The sequence below is a fragment of the Teleopsis dalmanni genome, chromosome 1, assembly GCF_002237135.1.
Source record: "Teleopsis dalmanni isolate 2A chromosome 1, ASM223713v2, whole genome shotgun sequence".
Lineage (NCBI taxonomy): Eukaryota > Metazoa > Arthropoda > Insecta > Diptera > Diopsidae > Teleopsis > Teleopsis dalmanni.
Genome location: NC_051846.1, coordinates 214,494,374 through 214,518,212, shown reverse-complemented (window position 1 = coordinate 214,518,212; position 23,839 = coordinate 214,494,374). Strand labels below are relative to the sequence as shown.

The 23,839-nt window shown below is 29.9% G+C and overlaps 1 protein-coding gene across 2 annotated transcripts in view; it reads right to left on the bottom strand.

Annotated features, from left to right (window-relative positions):
* Positions 1–21,164, bottom strand: part of LOC119671921 (integrin alpha-PS2) — a 44,081-nt gene extending 22,917 nt beyond the window's left edge. For both annotated transcript variants that reach the window (XM_038082802.1, XM_038082803.1), the window contains exons 1-3: positions 21,052–21,164; positions 16,263–16,669; positions 3,947–4,071 (exon numbers count right to left, since the gene is read on the bottom strand). In XM_038082802.1, the coding sequence (XP_037938730.1) occupies positions 3,947–4,071; positions 16,263–16,486 (349 nt within the window). In that variant the 5' untranslated portion in view covers positions 16,487–16,669; positions 21,052–21,164. The remainder of the gene's footprint in view (positions 1–3,946; positions 4,072–16,262; positions 16,670–21,051) is intronic.
* Positions 21,165–23,839: the final 2,675 nt, after the last annotated feature.

Genomic DNA, 23,839 nt, shown 5'->3' with positions numbered 1-23,839 from the left:
GCTGGCGGCAAGATGCGTTGATAAGTCCAATCACGTTGTCAATGATTTGTTCGTATTTAATAAGCAGGCGGTTTATTGCTCATTGCATGCCTGACTTACACAGAACCGCATGCGCTTAACACTTAACCATTGATAAAAGCACAGAAGGCATTAAAATCCATTTGCCTTTTCAGGCCTTCATAGTAAGAGTAACCACTTAAATTTTAGCGTCAAATTATACTACACCGAATCGCAAGACTGTAGCTATTTGGTTGGAAGTGCTTTTGCCCATTAACACCTCAAATTGTCCCCGCCATCACCTCTAAAAAATTGTTTGTTTATGCCTTAGGTGAATCAACACAGTAATTATCAATGCCAATAACCATGAATTTCCATATTTATGACCATACTAGCCGCGCTACTTTATCGACATTGCATGCAAACAAAAAGATATTGGAGCAGTGAAATGAAAATATTGCATAAATAAAAAAGCAGCACCAGGTCGTCTTACCGCTTCTGGCAAGGAGAACTAAACTACTTGTAATATTGTATATGCTTAGAATACTTGGCATTTGTATGTATGTTCGATAAGCGTAGATATGTATGTGTACTATGTTCATCATTCAACATAATAGCTCAAAGTTCGCAACATCCAATAAGATACTCTATTCAACTTATACAACATCATCAAAGTTGTTATTTACACTAACCGCGATCCCATATACAAAATGCCAAGCATTTGTTTTCTACGCACTTTATAGTCAAGGAAAATCGGAATTTTATCTCTTAAACAGTTTAAGTTGGACTGCGGCGGGCAGCGGTATATCAAATGTGGCAAGACGCACGCGCGTTTTCATCAATTATGCATTTACCACAAATGCGTATAATTTTTATTTGCGCATCCGTTGCAGCAAATCGTGCACAGCTTGATACTGCACCAGTCGTTTCCAGCTTTGCCACAGTATTGAAGGCAACATTTTAAGGGCCTTTATTCTCGTCGTTGCGGGCAGATTTTTATTTGCATAATAAGTGCGAAGTCTGAGTGGCATCGGCGAATGCGACAAGGAGCGGTTTTTGCTTACACATTTGTTGCTATATTTTTCGAATAATGTTGCTATTACTCCGACTGAAACCAACTGCCGTTCCATGAGGCAATATGATATTTGCTGCATTGCACAAATTACGATTATAACTTGCAGCTCTCTAATGGTGTCGTGTTTTTTATTTATAGTTCCAATTAAATTGCAAGTTTATTTCGTATGCATCTGTTTTCTATTAAGATTTAAATTCGCGTTACTCGATGACAACTTTAGATGAAATTCAGTTGTGGTTTTGCATAATTGCCCACTTTTACCCAATTTTTCTACAAAAAGATCTAGCAACTAAAACACGTTCAGTTTTAGGCCTGCAAAATTTTTTGTTGTGTATAAACAGAAGCGAATTTACTAAATTCAATATTCAAATTTCTCATAAATATCATCCAACAGTTTTATAGGAATTTACTTTTAATTCAAAATTGAAAATTATTATAAAACTTCTCTAAAGTTTTTCTCTAAGAGGTTCCCAATGAAGCAGAATATTGAGACTTCAAATAGATCCTCTTCAATAGAACACAACATAAGGTTGGTTTACGAATATTATAAATCTTTCATTGAAGAGTTTTTGATTACCGATAGGAACATGCTCAGCATATACTAAGAAATTTGTAAACAACTTTTGAAATTTCTAATAAAACTGTGCAGAAAGATACATATGTCTAAACGAAATGTTGACATATTTCTCTAATATGGGTTCCCGGTCATAGAGACATTGTCGGCATTTGCAGAACAGACGAGCTAGCCATAAAGGGTGCTTCAGGACTCACTCGGTACACCTTAGTAATCTGGGCATATCGTTAATATCATGTAAACTGTTACTGAGTTCCTTCTGTACTGAAATTTTTAATAAAAGATGGGAAGACTCAACGATGCGCAGGCATCTGTATGCAATCTGGCCACGTTCCGATAAAAGGAAATCCAAAATTCTCATTGAGATACCCCGTAGAGATAGGTATCAGTATTTTGATAGGTTTACTTACAGGTCTCTGTAAACTAGGGAACCATGCTAAAATATCAGTCAAACATGTCGCAGTTGTGGGGAAAACGATGAGAGTGCCTCCATCTGCAATGTTTTTACCTAGCTCTTGCACGGCGGCGTTTAACACTTTCGGAGCCCCCTTCTTTGAAGATCTTGATCAATTGCAAAACTTGACAACTATATATTTAATATTTTAACTATACATTTGATATTAGATATTACACGTTCAGTAATCTACAAAATGTGACCCCTGTTCGGCAATTAACCAAGAGTTTGACGGTAAAATATTTATTGCATGTCCCAAACATGCAATTTTATCGCATTTTATCAGACGTTAAGATATAAATACTTAAAGTCTCGTTATCTCATCTGTTAGAGAAAAATATTTTGATGTGATTGCATGAAGATAATTTGTCACAAAACTGAAAAGTACTGAAATAGAAAAATCTTCTATCTGAAAGACGACGTTTTTTTTACTTAAATAGATGCGTAGGCCAGTTGGGCATCAATTTAAATAGTATTTGACTTAATGTGGGTTGTCAGGGCGATATACAATCATCATGCCAAATATCTTAATATTGCTCTGTGATATACGTATTTGAAGAAACTTACATGCCACAAATTTATGAAGAAGAGGATGAAATCGTTAAATCGTTGAAGAAACCTTAAAGAAACGTTGCTTCTTTCAAGTGTTTATGTTTATGTTTCTGTTTTGTTTTTGTTTTCGTATTCTTTTGGTGGCATCATTGGCCATTTTGAGATATTTTCTAGTGATGATGGCCCATTTTGCTTTCGAAAGGTGTCGTAAAATACAAATTATTTGATGTTATTTTTAGTTTTTTTGTTTGTATTTTATGAACTAAAATGCTAATAAAATATTTTTTATTGATAAATGTGTAAAATGAAAATATTAGATTGTGCACCATGTTGAACGCGTGGTAGAGCCAAAAACCTTGCCATAAAATAACATTTTGGAGTGCAATACTCAGCAAATAAAGATATTTTTGTTGAAAATTAGATTTTCAATGAACTATACCAGTATGTTGAAGATGAAAATTATATTACAAACTGAAATGAATGCTTTTTCAGTCGCTACTAGAACAAAAAAGACAAAAAAACAAAATAGTTTTAAATTTTAGTACAGTACAATTTAAAGGTTCTTCAAAAATAAAATACACGAAACTAATGATAATCGTTGGAAAAATACTGAAAAAATCGTTGATAATGATAGGGAAGAGATATATTAAAAAACGTGGAATTACTTTTTCAAACTTATCTTGAATATCAGTTCGCTTAGTTGAGGAAGCAAACAATTACTACTCATACTATGAAGATTCTACTAACATGGTAAGCGGAATGTGCTTTCTCTGAACACTTTCAGGTTCAATACAAGCGGGGGTTTAATTCACATACCGTGAAATATAAAGCTCGGCTTAAAGAGCTAACCAAGTTCGTTTAGGGTGCCAAACGAAACACAACACAATATTTATAAGAAATTTAAGTACAATAACTCTAACTGATAATACTAGTAAATAAACGAAATTGTTGATCTTAGAAGATAAATAACATTTAATAAATAGTTTTAGATGAAATTGAAACAAAGTTCTTAATATCTAAAAACAGTTATCAAACAATAACTGATGTCGAAATATAGTAACTTACTACATCTGTTACAACAGTTGTATCTGATTTATTTCAAATTATAATTTTATTGGTATTTATTGATTTATTGGTATTTTATTAATAGATCTCTTATACAAGTAAATATTTATTACTTTATAATATGATGTACTTATATATAAATATAAGCAAAATTTTAATTCATGTATTAACTTATTAGGACTACGTTTACATCTACTAATATGCCATTTAAATCACTTTGATCACTCACCTGTAGAATCGAATTTAACTAAGTTACAGTCCCCATCGTTCATACCACACTTGAACACAGCCCCAGCTTCCAACACGCCTTGCTGAGAAGATGAGGTATCAAATTTGGGCGCACCAACGATCAATCTACAAAAAAAAGATACATAATTAAAGTTTTTTTAAAAAATAAATCAAAGTACTTCAATATAAATCATTTAATTTATGAATGAACGAATTGAGCATTGCATTCATAAATTCACTAATAAATGAATTTTTTTCGAATGTGACATGTGACAATAATTGTAAATTTTGTTGCATTTATTTTGCAAGTGACAATCTGTGCACTCAACTAATTTAAAATGATTGTCATCTCTTTATTAACTTTACTGAAGATCGGATAAATTAAATACTTTAAGTTTTTCTGATTTACATTTCTTGCAATGAAAAAAAAAACAAGTGAATACATTTGCAAGTATTTCTTCATGTGTATTATTCAAAAAATAAATATTTATTATCAAAATTTTTTGTTTTTTAAATATACTGGCTCAAATTTGCTGTTTTCCATTATTGGTCGCATTTGACTTTCAGTTTTTCGAAAAAAAATTGCATCTATCAACAGATTCCAGCGTAGAGTGCCTCGATTTAGCATTTGCAAGTTTTTTCATAGTGTAACATATTTTTTTTTCTCATTTTATTAAGGATTTAAAACCACAGCTGCAGTGTAACTCTAGCGTCCCGACTACTTTTAAATTCATCTTATTTTTAATTTTTAGAGAAAAAAAATTGATAAACTTTACATGTGCATATATTTTAGGTGCTTGAGAATTCTTATGAGAACACGACATAATCAGATATGTTAAAATATTCAGCGAAAATGGCAATTTAGAATAATCTATGCAATGTATTTCATGCTATTCTGTTGTTTGGTGTATGCAGAACGCACTTCAATCTAGGAAGATATCTTGTATCTATATAGCCTGCATGAGTACTGAACTTTTACAGAGCACCATGGCATGGTAATTTCATAAACATGTATATCAGATACACTGCAATATTTCATGTTTAACAAAATTCATTAAAAAATTATTCAACGAGTTTGTTTACATTTATTGAGGCTTATGTGAGATTTCTATTTTGCCTTTATTTAACCCTGAAATTTGTGCAAATATATTTTCTTTAATTAACTAATGCTGTAATTGATCGGTAAAATTTTGACAGCTGTCATTGGCATTCATTGAGTCCGCAAAATTGAAAATGTATTTAAAACTCATCCAACGTAAGTGACCCGACCCTTCTCTCGCGATGTTTATATTTGGATGAGCACTTTCAGAGTTTCAATAATAGAAACTAACCCTCATCTTTGATGTGGCTCCGAAATTGTCCAAATACTGCAAATTTAATATTTAACATTTGTGCAATGTACTTTTACATAAATGTGGACTTCATTCAAAATTTAGAGGGGGTGTGTTTCAAAGCAATAATAATCCAAAAAAAAAATTAGCTACACAATTTGTAGTTTCACATTTAGCACTGAAAAATTTCTTTCCATGTAAATATACATACATACAAACGTAATTTTCATAACTTAGAATGTATCTAAATGTGGTAATTTCATTTCTAACTTTATCATTTATAAGATATAACTTATGTAGTTTGCTAAGATATGCAAAGATATCTTGTCAGACGATTTTATCTTTATCATTTTTAATAATTTAAAAGATGAGATATGTTATTATTAAGTACGATAGTAAGGAAGATACTGAGGAGATTTATGATATCAGCCTTAATGTTTTGTATATACAAAAAAAAGCTGATTAAATGTAAGCTAATTAATTCTTGCTAGTAATATATTTTAACTTATGTACTATTATTTTCCATTCATTACTCATATTAGACAGTTAACAATGTACAAAATTTAATTATTAGTTATTAAGAATGTTTTTACTAACACTTTTGATTGGGCTTAAATTTTTGTTCTGTCAAATTGTTAAATTAGCACAGATGTAGTTGCATTTGAAAACTTTTCAACCTTTTAGAAAAACAACCACAAAACCAATGTATTTTCAATAAATAAAATGTTACAGACTTTATAATCTTCTAAAATCCATTCAAAGTGAGTACATAGAATGACGCGATATTATTTACAAATCAATAGAAAAGTAACTGTTAGAATTAAGTACTTATTTCGAGTTAATAATTATTAGTTAAAAAATTTAATTGTTTGAAGTTAATCAGTGAATCATTGATGACATGAAGACATCAGTGACATCAACCAGAAATAAAAAAGAATGAATATATTCATAAAAGTTAATCTTCACTATACTCATATATGTGTAGAATTTGGGGAAACTAATACCAATACGTTCCTTTTTAAATTCTTGATATGAAATTATTAAGTTACCTTTTAAACAATATATAATCTTTCTCCAGTTTATTCGATGAAAGGAGTTTGTATGTGCTTATTACTATTTTGGAAGTGGATAAGTTTTAACAATTTCCTAAAGCGTTTTCTAAACGTTTCAAGAGTCTTCTTGTTCTTTAATGTTTTGTTTATCTAGCATTTAGTTCATTTTTTTATATATTTAAAGTTTGCATTAATAAATAGTCGAAATTAATTAAATAAAATAATAATTATTAATATAATTTTCATTCTACTAGTGAGTCATCCCATCTGCCGTTGAAAATAAAAAACTCTTTTATTTGCGTATCTATTTTTTGTTTAATTGATAAGTTGCCAAAAACATTTTTTTTAATGTATTTTTTCCTTTCTATTATGTATAGTATATCTAACAGAAACTTAGTGTTCTTCTTCTCAACGATACTTGCTTTACCAGTGTGAATTCGTCACTTTGGCAGCTTGCAAATATCTGAAAAGTAGCATTTCACCGATGATTCATGCCAAATTTATATGAATCAAATTAAATATCTCAATTTATTTTGAATCGGTTGACAATATTGAACAAGTTACCTTTAGTATGTTAAATGTATATCAAATTATAATGCAACCAATTATTTACTTAAATACTAAAAGAATAACTTTTACGACTATTATTATTATTATTAAATAATAGGCTATGAATGCACCCCGACCTAAAAAATCTATTGTACGCCTAAAGGCCCAACTAAAACAATTCTAGACTACTTACGAATCTCGTAATTGCTGTGGGCTTAATTGTACCTATTTGATTTGGGACTAAGATCCCCTTCGAAAGTAGTCGAGTCTACGTCTTGTCGTCGCTGGGCAGGTGCATAGGATGTATTCTGGTTTTTCTTTCTCCTCATGACAGAGTCGACAGAAATCACTTTCTACCGTATCTATAATCGTCTTGTGGTAATTAAGTCTACTGTGTCCTGTAAGAAGTTCAGTGTAGGTTTTAATATCGTTTCTGCTAAAGTTAAGAGCACCAATGAACCACCTCCATGTTTTACAGTTGGGAAAAGACTTTGTTTATTGTATGCTTCACCTGGCTTACGCCATAATAATTTACATCCTTGAATGCTAGAAACACAGAAATTTGATTCGTCGGAGTAATGCACATTATTTCAAAACTCCTCCGGCATACCTACATATTTATTTTAAAAAGCAATGCGCTTGTTTCGATTAATTAAAGATATGTAAGGCTTCCTTCGTGTTACTCTACCATGAAAACCGGCACATTTCAAAATTCTTCGTGCGGTGACCACGGAATTATTTTTTGCAAAGCTTTCCTTTATATTACTTACAATTTCCAATGCTGTCAAACGTGGATTTTTCTTTACCGAATTTAATATTAAGCGGATTTTACGGTGAGTGAGTTTCGACAGGCGACCAGAACGCGGCTTTGACGTGATAATACCGGTAACTTTCCAATTTCTGATCACGGTATGGACCGAACAGTGCGATGTTCCAAACAAATGTCCAAATTCCCGGTTCGACATCCCTTTCTTCCAAAATTTTATGATGATTTTTCTTTCAACGACGCTTATTTTTTTCCGGTGAGACACCATTGCCATTTTTTTAGTATATATTTTAAGCAGAAAAAAATTTTTTGCAGTTTTATGATTAAATACCACATATACAATAAGACTCAATCTAAATTTTCACCAATTAACATTTAACTCGCCTTAGAACTGCAGAAATACCAAGTTCTTGTAGACTTTTGATCGCATGTTTAGGTACCCTTGCCAATAAAAGCATCGTCATCTCTGCTGTTTTTAAACAAAGTTTTTTGTACTGCTTGCTTGTAGACTTATGACTCCGACTGTATATTGAAATAGTTTACAGAAGATTCACCACTAGTTTGCAAACACCTAGAGATATTCATGGATTTGTAAATATATCTCTATATAGGTACCTCACGCTGCCTACGCTGCGCGATGAGAAGTATTAATCGTTCACAGTTCACAGCAAGAATCGTAGCTAGATATGTTACTTATTACGTTTGGACCCTGCTTGTGCCGATGTCCCGCTTATTGCTTAAGAGGACGTTATGTATATACTAGTACTAGTATATAAGTATTTTCAATCAAATTTATTACAAATTAAAAATATTCAATTACTTCTTTTAGCTGTTCTCATTCCACTGTAACTGAACAAAATGTAACGAATTGCAGTGATATTGCGTAAGCACATTTATTGACTCAGTGATCAAATACTCGCCCATTCTATTCGAAATCATTTTGTAATGTAAATAAGGCAGGGGAGAAATATCTTATTCAATTTTTTATGATTTTGCTGTATAAATCAATTACTTCGAAGTTATTATGACGCAAGTTTCGTTTAAATTGAAGCAATTCGTTGCAAAATATCTCACACGTTTTGTGTTACTGAATTGCAACACTAATTGGCTGAGTAAGTTTTTTTATTAGAACAAATTTTCAAGGAATTGTTAATAGATAAAATAGTATATAGAATGTAAGAAACTTAAGTTCCGACTTCACTTGAAATATAAATATCTGTTTAGTTCCATATTATGTCTATAATAAATACAAACATATGCAAATATATCTATTTTAAGATTTTGTCATTTTCTGAATATAAATGTTTTTTTTTTCACTTTCTGGAGGTCAGAAAGTAAATAAAAATAGAGAAAATAGAGTTCAATGTTAAATTAAAATTCAAAAGTCAAGCAGCACATTTTTCACATTAAGAAAATTACGAGTAAGCAAGAATTTCTACAATGAAGTTGTAAAATGTATTCATGGCTCGTATATTACAGTCAATTGCAGTCACTCGCAAACGATGAAATATGGAACGACTTTAAGTGCTATGAATAAACATGAGCATAAAAATTAAAATTAAACTGCATTTTATATTTGTGCATTTCGAATGCGCACTGATCCCTTACATGTGCTCAACATCCGTTACAAGTAGACTGAGTGAATATGATACCCCAGACGAGCCTACCATAAGCAGCGAGTTCACGTGCATACTGAACGATAACTAAACTATCTGATATCGAACATTTCATTCTTAGTAGAAATTGTACATTGAAAAATTGATTAAAGACAAAGGCGACTTAAACTGAATTCAAAAGTCATTTTGCAGCCCGTATTGATTTCCTCTGTCGCTGTCACTCACTGAGTGACTTGCGCGAGAGCGACTGATCCTTTATCAACTCCTACAGTATCTGATAAAATAAATATGCCAGCGTATTTCACTAAGTGATATCAATTCAATACTAAATTTTCCACACACAAAATTTTATTTTATTCAGATAAATGTTAAGCGAACGGAGTTAATTTGTATTGTAAACATTTCTAATGGCTCAATGCAGATACAAAAAATTTCATATTTGATAAATAAACAATTTTCCAGGAAAACTTACTTTCTTTTTCTATGTTAATTTGTGAATACTACTTCCTGCGCCGGTTTGCATTAATGGAAAGCGCACTTCAAGTGTTAAAGTTCTTCAACATTTATTTAAAAATAATTAATTTTTGTATGCACTCAAACTCAAAATATTTTTAAATTAATTTAAAAATACATGAACTACTGAATCAACTGATTGAGCTGCACGCATGCGCCTGCCTTATAAAAATAAACACGCCCCTGCTCTTTAGTACCATTTAAAATGAAAATACTTTTATTTTCCCAAGAACAACAACAACAACTTCGAACACATGTTGACTTTTTGTTGTAGCCACAATTGCCGATTGTTCAACTGAAATCAACCATGCGCTTAACATGCACACAGACGGACGAAACGACAACGGACAGACGGTAGAACAAAGAGGGGTTTTCCATTCATTGACTTCGCCAAGCAACACCTTTTTGCTGTGAACTGCAGCAATATATCGACACTTCCGCACAGGAATTGTGTTCTCTCCGGCAAACGGAGAACTCATATGCATTGCACGCACTATTGTTGTAGTTGTTGTTGTTGGTATTGGTCACTCTTCACGTAATTCAACGCAATCACCGATTTTGACTTTTAGGCAGCGAAGAAGAAGGCGATTCCTGTCTGCATTGTTTATATATACATATATGATTTTTATCCCAAATTCAATATTTAATCTTTGGTTTGATGGTAGGTCTCTGCAAACAATTCTGTTGTTTCCAATTTGTAGATAAATATCTAGCAACAATAAAAACTTAGCACGTTCCGAGACAACCTAAAATTATTGAGATTATTTTCATTATTTGTGGAAAATTGTCACAAATGAAAACAAACCAACAAACCAACAAACCAACAAACTAACAAACAAAGAGGAAAAGTAAACAAATAAGAATGTCGTATTGCTATAAAAAATCAAACCCAGATAAAATTACGAGCCAGAGCGCGTTGAAGTAGATGAATTGCGGTGCTCCTGTAGATAGTCAATCGTGTCTGACATCCGTTATGCACAGATGCGTAACTATTTTAATGCATAAAGTGAAGTTGCCTTACGGCCAATAGTAGCAAACGTAATTGTCATAAATTGTACACATGATGACTAAATGTCACAGCAATAACCCAGTTGCGGATTTTTTCGAGGCAGCCAGATCTGAATGATTGTAGCCTGACAGAAAGCAAATGCTGAGATATGAATAGTACAATCTTAATTCTTAATAGATATTAAGTAATACGTATGCGGGTTTACTGAACCAGGGTTCAGCTCCCATAGAAAGCAAATGAAACAGTTATGCAACATTCAAAATGTTCATATAGTGATTTTTTTGCAATTTTTTGGGAAATTAAAATGCTTTAAAGTTTTTAAATTTTTATTTAGTGCTGTTAATCAACACATTTCCTTCAATTTTTTTAATATGGTTTGTGTTTTTATGCAGTTAGCTAGCACTTTTGCTATGTCTTCATTTTATCCTAATTTTTAGTATTGTTAGTTGGTACTTTGACTATTATTTATTTTAATCTTTATCTTTTATTAAGAACACAGAGAAAAAACACGTATTGAAGCTATAGAATCATAAGTTCGAAACTATAATTATTGGCATTGTTAGTTTTCTTGTTTCACAATTAAATAATTTATTTATTTTAACTATAATTCCAGCACTGATTGCATTAACAACATAAAGAACCACATTTTAGTGATGCTGCAATAGCAGTACTGGCGGCAAACAGAAGTGGAAAATTGCGGTTGATTACAGTTTCGTTGTGACCATTGCTCACTTCTGAGGAAGATCAGTGTAGTATACACTGTGTATACAATCAATCAATTATTGCAAACATATGAGCTTAGCGCAGCAAAACTTCAAATTCACTTAGCTACTTCAATTTTAATGTGATTGATCCAATGGATTAGATCCACTTCAGACTTTCAGACAAGAATACCAACTCAATTGAAAAATGCACATATTTAGTGTGAAAAGAATGCGCTCAGCTTGATAAGGAAAAGAGCAGTTAAGGAGAAACTTGTTGCTTTTGTGGAAATTTACTCATTGCCAAAGATGTGCATCGGTCATGTGCTGAATTGGCAAGACGCCCGTCCAAGTTGTTGCACTCATTTGAACGAATTCGTAAATGCTATGCAATTTACAACTTTAAACGGACATTGACTGGGAAATTAGGTGGATCGGATATTAGATTAACATTTTATGAGAAAATATATGTAATACAGAAATAATAATGAACTATTTTATTGTAATTTGAATGACACAATTAATCTGTAGAAAAGTTTAATTACTTTTCATACACAATTTTAAAGTTCTTTTTACTTTTATTATTTTTATACTTATTGCATTAAATTACTCTTAACTCTTAATATATATTGTAGTAAATTTAAAGTTAATTCAGTGTAAAAATTTTTCAAAAGAATATTGAAAATGAATGAATGATATTATCAGTTAATAAGATAAACCGTAATCTTAGGATATAAAGCCTTATTGAGAGGTTATATACAGGCAACTGTAGTAAAGGCCATTACACAAACAAGTTAAACTAACTCAATAATAATTATAACATTCAGTTATAAAAAGCGTAAAGAAAACACGATATATCTGGTCTTTCAGTATCTTGTTCATCCCTATCATAGGGTTATCCATCTAAAATTTTAGTAGTAACAAAAAAGAACTACTTAACTTCGCGTATTGATTTGTTTTTTATTTTTCAATTTACAATTTACAATGTACCTACATGTACCATTCAGTTAAATTAGGTTCTCACATTTTGTGATAGCCATCTTACCTTTACGCAACCCAAATTAAAGATCTCTATTAATTGTTTGAAAATAATAATAATACGGGCATTATTGAATAATATATACCATTATCAACTGCTTTTCAGTTCACTCTTTTAAGCAAATTGCATTGCCATGAAAGGTGGTTAAATGAGTATATAGATCTATGTCTCAAAACCACGTATTATCAATGACTAAATAATACTCATAGCATCAATTAAAGTTCAACCGTTCACAAGAGTTGAACCGAACAGATTTTCTCAAAAAAGAAGGAACTATTACTTTTATCATTTATAACATTAGTACGTTTAAACTGTTTGTCTCTAAAATACGTACCGATTTTAGCGATATTAAGCCTGGTACATTCTCCCAACTTATATGTGTATGACATTCAAAAAAATACTGAAAAGATTTTAAAATTCCACTTATATTCAACATTTTGAAATGGTGTTCTGTAATAATACGCACTCCATTTCCAATGATCCTTCAATATAATTTCACCTAGTGCTGTATCACTTCAATTGCGGTACATAAACAGCTGCATTGAGTAACAGCTTTAAACTCAGTGAGAAGTTCATAGCAATATAAATAATAAATTGTATAATTGATGAACTTAATGAAATGTTAAACGACTGCTAGTCTCCCCTCGTTGCTTCAGATCTTTAGTTGTTGGAATGCATATTTCTTTCAGTACTGTACTCTCTGTTGGGCGTGATTCTGTTTGTTTACATTTCAGTTCTTCTTTGTTGTTATTGTTATTTCGTGCTTGCGATACCATAAAACTGTTCCAAAGCAAATCTATATGACTCGCTATACGAACGGGAATCGCTCAACTACCACAAAGAGATAAGTGAATTGCTTAATCGGAACGCGTGTCATCTTCAAAGCGTAGATGAAGTATGGCACTTCAGATAATAGAATTCAAGAATAAAAATGCTCGTAATTGTCATCAAACGTAAATTAAATTACAAGTGCTGAAGTGCGTGCAGTAGTCAATCTTGTGTTCTACGTAGTTATTCCGAAAGATTAAAGTACAATTATATTTTTTTTATTATTTAACATCATGATTTCTAGTCTCTTGTCTGTAATGTTATTAAAAAATGATAAGGCAGGTAATTTGTGTATCTAAAAGCGTTTGTATAAGTCATATTTGCTTTCACGCTTCAAACCATTTCTTCTGACCTGCTTCGTTCGTCTGAATGAGGGTATGAGGCATCATCACTGTGCGTTGTTTACAATTCAAATTGAAGTGCATTTGTTTCAGTACACAGCTATTCAACAGTTCATTTAAGACATTAAACGCTTTGCCTATATCTATGCCAATGTCCGACCATATTCGTATTGCTTAACTGTAACTTTAGTTGTGTATCTTAGCGCATATAAAGATTCTTTGTGGTCTTGCCCCAGTACAACTTTGTATGTGAATTGTAAACATCTGTAATTATTTCCTCTGCTTTAGGTATTAAAATAATAAAAGCAAATTAGGTAACGTCGCTTATTTGTATTGTACGCTGAATTTTCTTAAATGTTTTTTTAAAAGCTTTTGGATTCCTTCTCTGCATTACCTTACAATAATATTTGAACGCTTTTAGTACTGAACTGCTAAAAACCTCTATGAATTTCGGCCTTTCTTGTCTTAAAGATTTTAAAATGCTTAATAGCTTAAAATAACTGTGAGAAGCTAAAATCTTTCTCCACACAAATGATAAACAATATTAACAATTTATTCGTTTAAAAGTTCACTTTAAATCCACATTAATAAATTTTAGCGCCAATACATTTATAAAACTAAGACGAAGTTTTCACTATTTTTCTTATAATATATCTTTTATTATTTTTCACATTGACCTCAACAGTTCTTTGAACAATTTTCCCATACCAAAGAATTCAAAACTTATATGACCAAATTTCAGTCGCGAGCTGCTAAAGCACACTCGCCCACAAATCATTAGAAGACATGATTGAAAATATTAGCAGATTTTTCAGCTCTTCACACCAAAGACGTGAAGAATAAACTACATGAAGACTAGGGTTCAAATATTTTTGATGCTCGATATCTTCAGTTTACAGTTAAAGTGTTCATACATTTTTAGATTCATTGCATAATTCTGCAATAGAAAAAATCACACAGTTAAGTTGTATCTTGAGTAATAAGTGAAAGGAGGTTTGTTAGTCTAAATCGATCTTTCGGTTTTTACACAATTATTCGCAGCAATATTTCCGTTTGGGTGTGTTAAGGCAAAGAGCACCATTTGTTCATTCCACTTGAAGTCATGAGATATGTGCTGCGAGCAGTGCAGCTTTTGCTTAGCTTTAAGTGAACAATGATGCCGCAGTGCAAAAGGCTATCAGCTTCTATGAGTCTATCAGTTAGCCTATTATTGCGTCTTTCTATCTGCCTATCTGCCTATCTGCCTGTCAGTCGGCTTGTCACATTACATCTGTCTTTCGGTATCAATCTTAAAGTGCCTTCACAGTTCACCGCATTTGAGAAATGTTTCCCTCCCGGCCAATTTTTAAGTGATTATTAGAAAAATTAAATGAAAATAACAATTTAAAAACGCATTAAACTCTAACGATGGAAGACGAATTATGTCATTTATTTTCTGAGCTATAATTACTGATAAAAGTTAATTACAGAAACTGAAAAGAAATTCTTATCATTCCTCATGGGATACCCCAGCTAAACAAATCCACATCATAAATATTTGAATAGTTCATACATATATTGGAATATTTTTCACATGTAAAATTCTTTAAATACAGATAAAATAATAAACCGCGCTTAAAATTACAAAACAATAAAGAAGTGAAAAATGTAAATAATAGCGAGCGTTTAATCAAAATTTTTAAAATAAAATACGAGCACAATAAGTTATTTTTAAATCGCTTAACCATCACCATTATTAAAGTGAGAAGTTAGAATTTCTTAGAATAATTGGAGGATTCATACAACATCACACAACATAAACAAATGAGCTCATATTATTTAAATTATTAAAATAATTAATGGTTATGATTAATTGATTCTCCAAAATCCAATGAAGGTGCATTTATTTGGTCTTTTTGACATGCATGAGTCAACCCGCAACGCCGATAAGCGTAATTATTAGTTTCAAGTTAGCTTTTGGACTTACAAACGACACGTGCATTTGTTAATTATGCCCATTATGTCACCTTAATTTCATGGCTCACTACGATGCTGAACGGAAGCTGTAAGTGGACGTGGACGTTACGCTACATCAGCGTCAGTGTCAGTATCTTCGGTTGCAAATGCCGCAATTAATTTTGATTTCGGGCTTTAGGTAAAGTCGAAGCTTGGATTGAACGTTGTTCCATATAAAATTGGTTTCTTACTAATAAATCATGATTAGTTAACATTAATTAAATTTGACTAGCTCTTAAATAATTGTTAACAGAAACAAAAATCAAAATGTGACAAATTAAATAAGTTCAGGAAGAAATTGCAATAAATGTCAGTGCCTCTCAAAAGCTTCATCATTTAACATTTTTACCTGATTCTATGTTATAATATACACTCATACTTTACATTTAATTTTTTAATATAGTTCTAGTAATTTTTAATATTGAGTTTTGATATACCATTTCTATTATAAGTATTTTTTTTCTCATAACATAACATAATTGTGAATTATGCTAAAATTATGTTCAATTTATATTCCATGTTACATGTAAGCATATAATATACAAAAATATGTTAGTGTATAATATTCAATACTTACGAATTTGAAGGGGGATATCCAGTTCTGCCTTTATGGAACGCTATACTGAATCCAAACATGGTATTTGGTTCACGTATGTGTCTTATATAACTAGGCAGGTCAATATTATAAGCATGGCTGTGCTGCGGCAGCCATGTAAGGCAGCAAGAGAAGAGTAAAACTAAGATCTGGATCAATGGCAGTGACCATTTTGGCCTTATTCGTTGTGTAGACTGTTTTGTCATTTTGTTTTATAAGATATTTATTATTTTATAAACTTATTTTGTAATTTAAATTGCAATTTTTTCTTAATTGTTAAATCACTAATTTTAAAATTTAAATGTTTTGGCGATTATGTTGCAATTTTCGACATTATTTCGTTTATTTAAAAAATTGTTGCTGTTTGATTTTCTGTATATTTTGCTATACTAAAAAATAAGATTTTATATAAAATTAATAACTTTCAAATAAATTTTGCTAATGAATTTAAGCACAATCATACAATTACATCATTCCAATTGGTTTATATATGTATTTAAAACAATTTACAAAACATTTTACTATTTTATAACTTTTTATGATATTATTTTCATCCTTTGTGTCAGAACAGTTTTATAAAAATTTTTATTCTTATTATTTTATAAATTCATAATGTTGATAAAAGCAAATCAATTAAAAATGTATTTTTTTTTTATTTTTTGCAAATTAAAACATTATATGTATTTACACTTATAAATTTTTTAATTCATTTAAAATTGCTTTATATACGTGTAAGACATACGGGAGAGAAAAAAGAGAAAGACAGAGATTACAACAGCGGTTAAACTTCAGCTTATCAACCTTTATTACCACCCTTGCAATTTTTTTATGTTCATGTTGTTTGAGGTGCTGCTCAACACTATTGCAAATTTGAGATGCCCACACAATGCCGAAAGCTCTGCTACAGCGCGCCACTTGCTATGTTACTGCCGCCAATTTAACCTTGGCTAATACATTTTCAGCTAAAATATGAAATCAAGTTTTTTCGTTTCAGCGGTTTTGTTATTATTTTTTTCTTAGCAAACTTAACACATTAATTGTTGTTTATATTGTCAATCAAGCAATATACAAAGCAACCAACAACAACATTATTCGTCACAACACGAAACAATGTTGACGTAATATACGTGTGCAAACATATTTTGCAATTAAAAATTAAATAAAAGATACAATAAGCAACAATAAACACTAAAAGATAATATTTAGATAAAATCAACAACCAAAAAACAAGAATACGGGCATGAGCAACATTTTTGGTTAAATTTGATAAAACAACAAAATTTAAAAAATTCTCTCATATTCAAAGAATTCGCTGTTAATTTTCTGAGCTTTGCAGCTTCACATTACGAAGCTATTTCCTTTCAGCCATACAATTTACTTTTTTGTTTACATTTGTTTTGAGTTCTACTTTAAAGCACAAATCTAATAAGATTATCATTTTCCAATTAGATTTCTGTTAAGAGCTTAATAAAGTGACGTTAAATATGTTAATTCTCTGAACACACATTTTTGCATTTATTTGTATAAACTTTTAATATTTATGCTTATTGCTGTTGTATTTGTTTTTTGTCGAAATGATCTACACACCGATGTGTAGGCAAAGTAATTATGTAGATGAATAACATAAAAGCGTTAGCGTATTGCTGGAAGGTGGGTAGGTGGTAACGAACGTCTGGCAGCGCTGCCGACATCATTCTCTTTAGGCTGTTTGGTGAGATATGTGGTCCGTGTTTAAACTTGCATTGCACTTGTATTGCTGTTGTTATTGTTGTTTGGTGATCTCACTTCGCTTTGTTTATTTAAAACACTTTTATTTGGTAGAATTTGAATTTGACGAAAGAATAATACAATTCCCTATTACTTTAAATTCTTTCATTAAATTTTTATAATACAAATATATGTACATTTAATACTGAAGGCTTTTTTTCTTTATAAATAAAAATGTCAGATTTTACCTAAATTATTTGTTAAGTTTCAAAACATTTTTTATTTATTAAAGTATCTTTTCAAGTGCTGTAGTAAGATTTGCAAGAACCAGCAGAAGTAAGTATTAAGAGCGTTAACACAGGGATTAAAACATTACGGTCTACGATAAGCTAATTTTGTTTTTGTAAAAATTTACCAACAAAAATTTTTTTTTTCATTTAAATTAATTTAATTCAAATTTTTCATAAAAATTGTTATAAATAATCAACTTGGTTTAAATTTAAAAATTTGAATTTATATTAACACACATTTATATCTATTCACGTTTGATTATTATTGTGTGGGTAAAGTGATCTCAGATATTGGACATATTTTTCGCTTTTCGTGTTTTTTGAATATATTTATTAATTTAAGATGATGTCAATAACTGTTCCGTATGGCGAAAGAGAAAAACATATATGAATCAACTTAACATACTAAATAAAAAGCTCCATCTAGTTTCCACAACACGAAAACAGTCAAAAATTTTGCTTTAAAAAAAATGAAAATTATTATTAAACAAATCTAATACTTATTTGGAACGAATCGAAATATTCTAGTTATTGTACTCGTATTGTGGGCGCCAAGTATTACCAACCTCCGCATCTGGTAGATACGAATGTAAATGATCAATGAATAAGTTTCGGACTGCTATTATTGTTGTTGTAATATTTGCTCAATTACAAACTATAAAATTACAACTACGAATGTGATATACACCATATGGTGTCCGATTCAAGTTATTCAATTAAAATTGTTAAACAAAATTTCATTACACATAAATTGTGTGTCTTCACTGGCTTAAAGACAAAACACACAAATTATAAAATAAATGCAAAAACAAAGGCAATACTTTTAGTATTACAAAAAATAAATAAAAACGTACAAAATGAAAAATAATAAATTCGTTTTTAGAATTTCAACTTGAAAAACTAAAACTCAGAGCAGAAGAAAATATCTAATAAATTAATATGCCAAACACATGAGCAGTAACGATCGTGCCCTCATCGGTATTTCAAATAGAGAAAGAAGAACGCTTGTGTTTGAAATCGTTTTTGTTTTTTTTTTGCTAATGACTTTTTCAATATTTTACACTAAACACACATACACATGTGTTTGGGAGTGTGTATGTCTGTACTGAGAGTGCAAAACCGTTAAATTAGATTCAATTAAAAAGATTATAAGAAATCAAAAATGATATATGTATGCCTCAAACCTAGAAGGGTAACAAAAAAAGGCGCCATGAATATGTAAAATGGAAGTAAAGACGAAGAAATCAAGTAAAACACAGAATATTGGACTGAACATGTTTAAAAGGAAGAATGGATTTAGGAACTGACTATTTCTGCTGAACACATCTTTTAATAATAATAGTCCCTTATAACATACATTATTCGCGAACTATTTAAACTAGCTAAAAAAAAATCCTTAATACATTTAAAATATATTAAAAATAATTAATGGCTAATAAAATAGAAGTTTATTATACACAACCATAATTCCGCTAGTTAATTGAACACTTTGTTTTTATATATATTATTCATGAAATAATTCATTAATTATTGTATTGGCAGTTCAGAAAATTTTAATGGACTTGGTCTATTTTTTCAGGTTATTAATTTAAACCTGATATATTCAGGCTAATATTTATTAATAAAAAAAAAGAAAGTATAGGAGGAATAATGTTTTTGATTTTATTCTTTACTTTATGTAAATGATCGTAATGATTACTACCAGACTATAACGTAGGTCCAATAAAAACTTAAAGATATACTGTTATTTGTAATTAAAACCAAAGTTTCGCTGCAAGTATTTAATTAAAAATGAAAAAAGTCACCATTAAGAGTAATTTCTTGAATGTACTTATACAATATTAATTAATTATCGTTAGATAAAAGTATTTATTTGCTCTTGATTTATTAGAGCTTATTAGAGCACTAAATAGTGGTCCAAATCAGAAACTTTAAGATTAAATATACTAATCAAACATCCCAGCAGTAACTTATTTGAAACAGATAGCTTCCTTAATTTTATGTAATTTTTATTTTTCTTTCTTATTTGGATTGTATAGAAATCAAAGCTAATACAGGTCAATACAGAAATAAAGATTAAAAACTCATATGTTTCTTATTTCTACAGAAATTATATGTTGTTCGAATATCTGCAAACAGATGAGATCATAAATCCTTGGCATATTTTTTCAATTCATTCACTTTTGGTGCTTTTTTGACGATCCTTTTGGTTTTATATATAAAGCGCTTTCATTTTCATTTTTATCTTTAAGTTTTTTAACTTCTTATTGTGTTATTATTATTTAATTATATAATAAAAGAAGGCAAAAAAATTTAAGAAAAAAAAATTATAACGAAAATTTTTGAAAAAAGTTCATCTTCACGCAAAATGATCAACGACGTCTAAAAATAGATAATTTCGTACGTAGGCAAATTTATTGTAGATAGAATTAGTCACTAGTAGGGGCGCATAGAATTAAAATTTTAGATATTTTTCACAATTTTTATATAATTTTTTTGGTTAATTATTAATTCATTGATTTTTTTACACATTTTAGTTATCACTTTACTATTCAAATAAACTGATCACTGGTAGATCGAAGTCCTTGATTATTAGCAAATTCAGTTGAAGTTATAACTACTATATTTATTTCCAATATTCGTGTTGTTAATTTAATAGTTATTTGATCATTTTTACGCTTTAATTGTTCTATCGTCAATAGGCGACGAGTATTCGCAGCAGTTTGTGCGAATGTGTTTAGCAGTCTGTGAAGGTTAAATTAAGAAATTCTAACTTTTCGTTTCACTTGAGATGTAGCGAACAGACAGACACAAGCATAGTCTGGAGACAAGAAGCGACGTTCGTTTCTATTGCGCTGCAATGCGAATATTTATCTGAACTAACCGCCACGAACTATCAACATCAACTGAACCGTTGTTGCTATTTTAAACTTCAGACTGCTGAGATACACACACTGCTAGGAGATACTCTCGTGCTATACAGCATATCTGCTCACCGTACGCCAGATACAAGTTAGAAGAAATGTAAAAATAAGCCGAAAAAGAGTACAACGAAGACATTGTTATTGTCTGAAACCGATGAAACCAATGAAACCGAGCAAACTTAAAACATGTAAGAAATATGTATTTCAAATTAAAGATCGAAGAACAAAATATGTATTCACTATATGTAGGCAAAAATTCATGGAATATTCAGGAATATTGGGATCTGTAAAGGTTATTTGTACCAAATAAGAGTTATAGAACATTGAATATCGCTCGGATATAAGAATATTGAAATAACTATAGCCGTGGTGCTCATTGTATTGTATAAGGTTAATAATTGAAAGCATGCGATCCGCTACTAATTTGAAATTAAAGCATACAATCCTCAAATTGTTCTAAACAAACAATTTAGGTGGCAATCAGAGCGCAAAGATCGATCGCATACATATCAAATACATTATTGAACAGAACGATTTTTTAAGATGTTTCAAATTATAGAACTTTTTTAGAATATTGAACATTAATTGTACCCTTTTCGTGCTGGTTCTCATTTAAACATAAAAGAAATATATAACATCCTAGACCATATATGAACGACTTTACAGAAATAACTCCATTGATAATAATTGCAATAAAATATCCTTGGCCTTATAAATTTTTTCTATAACTTATATAAAAAATTCGAAAGCACAAAGATAGAGGAAAATAGTGAATATTAATGATTACAAAAAACCATGGTTCTATAATTTTGTTCTGTATTATAAGGCGGGACTCTATTGCAAAAGTATGTTCAGTCTCTATTTAAAGATACATTAATTTAAGTAATTTAATTTTCCACAGCTTTGGGTTAATTATTACAAAAGTAGAATTCTTATAATGTATACACAGATATAAACTATAACAGATATATGTAATTATGAATTCACATAGATTAGTCATCAAGAAGCAGTAGCATAAGTGGTTTTATGAATGTTATCTTCATATAATCATAATGACTATCAACAACAATATCGTCCTCATAATTGTCGTCTTACGACAATTTAGCCATAATATTTATACGAGTATAACAAGAAAGCACCAATAATGAAAATATGAGTCGAGTAAATATCTGAAAATCTTCTTGCAAGCATTACTAATCTTTAATAACATTTTGGGGATTCGGTCTTATACACTACAATATTTTTTAAAGAAAGTTAGTTTTATATCAGTTAGTCTTGTAAATCTTTCACTATAAATAGAAGTCTGGTACGTCGAATTTCAACAACTATTTCCTTGATAGTGTTGTACTCAAAAATTTATATAATGCTAATCTATTTAAATTTAAAAACTTCTTGCCTAAATAAAATAAAATCGGTATATAAACACGCTGCTAAAAAGTATATTCGTTGTAGTGTAGTTACCATATTATATTGAAATCCTTAATGGATTTCACTTTTCTGGATAAAATCCACAAGAGATATGTAAGGTTTGATATTTTTCACAAGACCGCAAAACAAAAAGCATCAAGTCAGCTCCTCACTTAAATTTAATAAGAGTTGGTAGAGCGATATGCAATTTATAAAAATCAGCGGGTAGGAGCAATATCGTATTTAAAATTGGTTTGTAAGTATTAAAATGTACAAAATGAATAGAATATATAAAATAATCTATTTGTTTAAGTAGTTTTTTTTTTCTAATCTAATTATTTTGTCGTAAGGTAGTTAAATTTATTATAAGAAAGTAATAAGAAAATTGCAACAAATATCTTATTAAGCTAAGTTATATGTGAGTAATGTGGAAATTCAAATAAGAAACAAACTATGAATCCAGTCGTTTAAAATTATACCACAATCACATTTTATAATGCAATGAGTCAAATTATTCTTTTCAAAACATTACCAAGTCTTCTTACTCACATCAGAGGGATCAACCAAGAAAATTGTTTAAGAAAAATGATCACATTTTTAAACGAGAATTTAGTTCGTAATAGTTATAATTTAATTTATGTTTGTATACGTGAAATATTTTATTCCATATAAAATATGGAATATTTTATATAAAAATATATATTTTTTCATTTTTTATTTATTTGTTGTTATATTCATCATATTTATTTTATTTAATATTTCTTTATTTATACGATACCATATGTATTTATAATCTATTTTTAAACTTCTTTAGATTTAAGGATGTATTAATTTTTTATTTAAAATTATTAAAAATATTTTTTTTATTATTTTTTATCGTTCATTAATTCGTTTAATACACATTATTAGTATAAAATAAAAAATATATAGAATATGTACAAAGTTTATTTACTTATGACTATAAAACACATTTTTATTTGAACAGAAGAAATTTTATAATTTAAAAATTTTTATTTTTAAATCAATATGATTTAAGCACGATTTTTTTGCTTAAACATTTTTTTACATAAACTACTTATAACTTTTAATATTAAGAATTAAAAGCGTTTTTGTAAACGAAAATGTTTATTTAATCACTTTCTTCCCGGAGCCGCTGCAACCTCACACTTTGAAATCCACAACATAACTAAATAAATGTTGACTAAAAACACGAGAGTGGTGAAGAAAATGA